The sequence below is a fragment of the Corylus avellana genome, chromosome ca8 (genome assembly GCF_901000735.1).
Source record: "Corylus avellana chromosome ca8, CavTom2PMs-1.0".
Classification (NCBI taxonomy): domain Eukaryota; kingdom Viridiplantae; phylum Streptophyta; class Magnoliopsida; order Fagales; family Betulaceae; genus Corylus; species Corylus avellana.
In genome coordinates, this window is record NC_081548.1 from 8,767,275 (window position 1) to 8,772,899 (window position 5,625).

Consider the following 5,625-nt stretch of genomic DNA (forward strand, 5'->3'; position numbering starts at 1 on the left):
GAACTTTTAATTTGATGCAATTTATCCCATCTGTCAATTTTTGCCGTTAAAACCCCTAAAAGGACAAAATTTACCTTTCAATTTTCTTTTTATTAAAAAAATGAAAAAAAAAAAAAAAGTTCATAAGGTGGCCCAACCATGGGTTGCCTTGTGATTTTTTTTATAACAATTTTTTTTTTTCAAAAAAAAAAATTAATTTGAAATTAAGGATAAATTTGGAATTTTATAAAAAAGTCAGGGGTATAAATGTCATTGTCTCACTTTTGAAGTTCGGTGGATTGTCAAAATGCGCGGTAATTCAGTGGTTTAAAGTGAAGTTTCCCCTTAAAATTATGAGAGAGAGAGAGAGAGAGAGAGAGAGAAACATGTACCTGTAGCCGTAGGAAGCTTTGCTTAAAAGTATGTGTTAGATTCATGCACCCTTCCATGGCAACAGATACAATAGGATTTGAACGCTTATCTAAACCTGGAATTTCGACTAATTTGTGACAGTTAGTAAGGTACAAACCATTCATATTTGAGAGCTTTGATAGATCCGGCATTCTTTCCAGTGTAGTGCAGTATTTTGCATCTAAAAAAATCAAACTTGCTGGTAAATCCGGAATTGATTTAAGCTTTCTACAGTGAGCCAATCTGAGATCTTGAAGCTTCGAAAGACCACCTAGGCTTGTTGATAGACTTTCAAAACTATTGCATCTTAAATCTAAAATTTTAAGAGAACATAAATTCCAAAGATCTGTAGGAATTCCGTCATCCAATAAATTGCAGTCCCAGAGACATAAGTGTGTTAGTGAGTTCAAGCCTTGTAGTGCAGCAGGCAGTAGATTGACTGACTTAGGACTTTTCCATGGTGATATCCAAGACCAAAAGAGTGATGGGAATGACTTAGACGGTGACCCTTTACACCCACATAGAGATAAATATTTGAGATTCTTCAGTTGCACTATACTAAAAGGTACTTGTCTTATAGCAGTTCTGTCTGCAAGAAGAGTTGTCAATGATTCCATCTCCCCCAAGTTGTCAGCCAAATTGTGCATTTTAGAACACCCAGAAAGAATGAGAGTTTCTAGAGACTTCAAGTTATAGAAATTCCTTGGCAAACTTTTAAGGCATTTGCAATCTTTCAAATTCACCAAAACAAGATTACTAAGATCTCCAATGGAGTGGTGAACCTCAAGCAAACTTGAACAATCTTCAAGTATTAATTGCTCTAGATTTGGGAGTTTTGAAAAGTTAGGGGTCTGGCTCAGATAATGAGAGTGACTGAGATTTAGAATTTTCAGCTTCTCAAGCAACTGCTAAACAAATGAGAAAACAAACAATGAAAAAGGAAGGAAAGCGCAATATTAGAGCACATAAAATAATAATAATACTAATAATAATAATAAATCATTGATTATTTTACCTTGGGACTTTCCCAAACTTTTTTGAGATTGCTATATTGCAAGTCAATCACAACTAAGTTTCTTGTATAAAAGTCATTTGGAATAAACTTTAGAGGGAATCCATGCCAACAGAGCCACCTTAATTCTTTGGAAAGATATTTATAGTCACCAGTGAGTCGTACGTGATCAAGTTGGAGTAATCTTAGTCTCTGCATCTTAATAAATGCTTCTGAATTGAAATTCATCTTATTTCGACTTGTCAATTCTAAAGTAAGTCCTTCAATTGCATTTGTTCCCTGTAAAAACACAAGAATTGCATGAGACAAGTGATTATCCAAACTTATCACATAATCTTTCTTAGTAATCATTTCATTTATCTCGCTTTGCTTAATATAATGTAATCATGTTTGCAACTACAAAAACAATAGAATGATGTTAGGAATGAAAAAAAAAAATGAAAAAAAAAAAGTTCCTATTTTGAAATAAGAAATATATGGATTAAACTTTCAAGGCATGTGATCAGTGTGAATTAGTACGCATTTGCTTCCCGAATAACATATATCTTAAAAAGAAAAAAAAAATGCTCTTTTTTTTTCTTTTTTCTTTCAATGTTTTCAATTGAGAAAGTTCTTATTACCTTGTGCTTTGTCAATATATCAAATGCATCATCATGCAGCCATAATCTACTCCATTTCCCAGGTTCATTGGGGTGTTTTTCACGAACGATTTCTCTTCCCATGTCTCGCAACAAATCATGCATTGTAAACTCATTTGTCTCACTAACTGTAAGAAGACACCGCTGAATGAGGACACTAATTCCAATCTTTGCAAAAAAACCACAGCCATCCAATATTTTTACAACATAGTCTATATCCTTTCCTATGAAGAAACATGATATGTCAAGGAATATATCCTTTTCAGTATTGTCACTTAGTCCATCAAAACTTATTCTAAGTTTATTTTGAATTTGCTCATGAGGAATCCTCTTCAGTTTATCTAATGCACTTTTCCATTCTAGCATGCTCCTAGAGAAAAGGAATGAGCCCAAAACTTCAAGTGCTAGTGGCAACCCTCCACAGTAAGCAACGACACTTCTTGACCAATCAGTATAATCTTCAATAGGATAACTATTCCTAAAAGCATGCCAACTAAAGAGCTCAAGAGAGTCAATGTCATTCATTGCTGTAACTCTATATACACTATCCACTTCTAGCTCCTTTAGCAAATGCTCATCTCTCGTTGTTATAATAATTCTACTTCCCAAACCAAACCATTCACGCCTTCTACATATGGCATTCAATTGCTCCATTTGGTCTACATCATCAAGTATCACAAGTATTGCTTTATTACAAAGTCTTTCTTTAATCATATTGATTCCTCTATCAACACTACTTATCTTTATCTCGCTTGTCTTCAAGATGTCAAAAAGAAGTTGTTCTTGGAGATGAACCTGACCCCTAGGTTCCTTGGAAGTTTCCCTAACATTTGCAAGAAAAGTTTTACCTTCAAATCCATGAAAAAATTGGTTATAAATGGCTTTAGCAATGGTTTTTTTGCCAATTCCACCCATTCCCAAGATTCCTACCATGCGAATATCGTTAGCTCCAACATTTAACCCAAAAGTTATGTCTTGAACATGAGAATCTACTCCAACTGGGTAGAGTGCTATAAACAAGTGTGTGTTGTTCAGTTCTCTTGAAATCTCTTCAACAATTTTCTTAATAAACTTTGCTTCATGCCTGGAAATTATTTTAAGAAGTTAGGTAGAGTCATATTATACAAGAGAAAATTGAACTATAAGTTTCATATACACAAATATGTAAAAAGTTAGAACATATTAGTTTTGGCCATTATCCTTAACTCATTAGCATTTACCTTACTAATGGGTCAAAGTTTGAAGAAACTAAATTTTTATACCATAGAATTATGTTAACCCAAAATCCAATAGACTCAACACCTCTCTCACACAGACAACAAAAATTACCCTTGCTTTTAATTCCATGACAAATAATAGTGTTTTGTTCTTTTCAAACCTATAGTGCAGCTAGCATAGTAAGATTTTTTGTATTGTAGTTGCAAAGGGTTTTCTTCATTTTCTCTACTTATTTTCACTCTTTCTGCCTCAAAAACTAAAATGTGGCCTATATGTATGCAAAAGGTAGGTCAATATAAACCAGGTCAACTAGGCTTTTTTTCCCACATGATTTGATGGAATATCAAATCACATCAATAAATTTCCACCATGATTTGAATTCTATCAATGCTTCTAAAGGCAATAACAAACTACAACTATCATTCAAGTTGAAGTAATACTTGAGATGAGCACAAGAGTTGGCTTAGTCATAACACTATATTACCATGTTAGTAATTTTGGCCACAACTTTCTTAACTAACTCTTCTTCTTGTAGATTTATTTACTCTCTACAACCTTCTTTTATTTGGGCAATGATCAAGTTATATATATATATATATATATATATAGGAGAAACTTCACTTTGTACCCCTGAACTACCACTCCTTTCGATATGCTCCTTTCAAACTTCAAAACTCCTTACTTTAGACCCTTGAACTTTCAATTTCTATCACTTTGGACCTTCTCTGTCAATTTTTGATGTTAAAACTCTTAGAAAGACAAAATTACCCTTCAATTTTCTTTTATAAAAAAAATGAAAAAAAAAAAAGGTTACAAGGTGGCCCAACCGTGGGTCACTTTGAGATTTTTTTTAATAATTTTTTTTTAAAAAATAAAAAAAAAAAGTTTTAATTTGAAATTAAGGATGAAAGTGATAGAAATTGATAGTTCGGAGGTCCAAAATGAAAGGTTTTAAAGTTTGATGGGGGCATGTCAAAAGGGGTGGTAGTTCAGGAGTTTAAAGTGAGGTTTTCCCCCTTTTTTTTTTTTATTAAAATTATGCCTTAAAAAACCGGTTTAGCCTTTAAAAAAAAAGGATTTACACTACATGTCATAATTCTAGACTACCTCTAAAAAGTGATTCGGCTTATATATATATATAAGCCAAATCACTTTTTAGAGGTAGTCTAGAATTACGAAATGTAGTGTGAACCCATTTTAGCAATGAAATAAAAAATAAAAAAATTGATAGAATATAAAGTAAAATAAAATAAAAACAATAAGGTATGAGAAAAATGAGAAAGAGATAAGCAAAGAGTTTTGAGGTGGTTCCACCCTAAAAACTTACTTGCATTGTTTATAATGTCCGATATATATATATATATATATACTTTGACTATGTTAGATTTTTTTTTTTTTTTAATAAAACAAATGTTCATATTATAATATATGTATATATAGAAAACATATTGCAATGTGATACTATAAATGTTCTAAAATATAGTAGGTGAAAGACAAAACTATTGCTTATGCGAACTTACCCGTCTGCAGTTTTTCTTAGATTCCACCCTGACAAATTAGCAACATCACACAAAGCTCTTCTCCACTTGAGAACTTTGTCCATGTCCAACAAGTAATGCTCTTCATGTTTCGCGAATACTTCTGCAAAACTACCCGTCTGCTTTCTCACATCAGAGGGCTCAACATCATAGAATATAGGTAGAACTAGTTGCTTCAAAGTTCTTCGACACTCCATAATTTCCACAAGTTCCTCCATGCACCACCTTGAAGCCGCATAGTTCCTTGAGAAAACGATGATAGAGATTCTGGATCCTTGGATTGCCCGTATCAATTCGGATGCAAGGTATTGTCCTCTTTGGAGCTCATTGCCATCTTTAAAGATTTTGATTCCAGCATCTCTCAAAGCAAAGTAGAGGTGGTCGGTGAAGTTTTTGCGCGTGTCTTCACCTCTGAAACTCAAGAAAACATCATAGATCCAGTTGGAACGAGGGGAAGAAGATGAACAGAGGATGGCTTCAGGAGATCTCGCTGTTCTGATAGCCATGGCTCAACTCCCAAAGACTTGATTTATCCTGATAATTAATTTGAAGCAAAATGAATAAAAGTGTTTGGAAGGATAAAAGGGTGGAAATCCAAGAGGAAAACAAAGAGAAATAGTTAAAAGAAAGCTGAATGGACTTCGTCCTCCATCCCCTTAACTATTTATAGATAGGCATCCCCTTAAATAGTTAAATATGGTGTGGGAATAACCACAGCTGTTATGATGTGATCATCCCCTAATGCATCTCCATTATTGATCCAATCTCAACACGAGAATGACTTTTGATAGAAAAGTCATAAATTTGTTCCCGTGTTAGCCGTTAGAGA

General features: G+C 33.4%; 1 protein-coding gene across 1 annotated transcript in view; it reads right to left on the bottom strand.

Moving 5' to 3' along the window:
- The window catches only part of LOC132190842 (disease resistance protein RUN1-like), a 5,749-nt gene extending 447 nt beyond the window's left edge, over nucleotides 1-5,302 (bottom strand). Inside the window, exons 1-4 of the mRNA XM_059605876.1 lie at nucleotides 4,779-5,302; nucleotides 2,023-3,124; nucleotides 1,406-1,681; nucleotides 372-1,295 (exon numbers count right to left, since the gene is read on the bottom strand). Of these exons, the coding sequence (XP_059461859.1) occupies nucleotides 372-1,295; nucleotides 1,406-1,681; nucleotides 2,023-3,124; nucleotides 4,779-5,302 (2,826 nt within the window). The remainder of the gene's footprint in view (nucleotides 1-371; nucleotides 1,296-1,405; nucleotides 1,682-2,022; nucleotides 3,125-4,778) is intronic.
- Nucleotides 5,303-5,625: the final 323 nt, after the last annotated feature.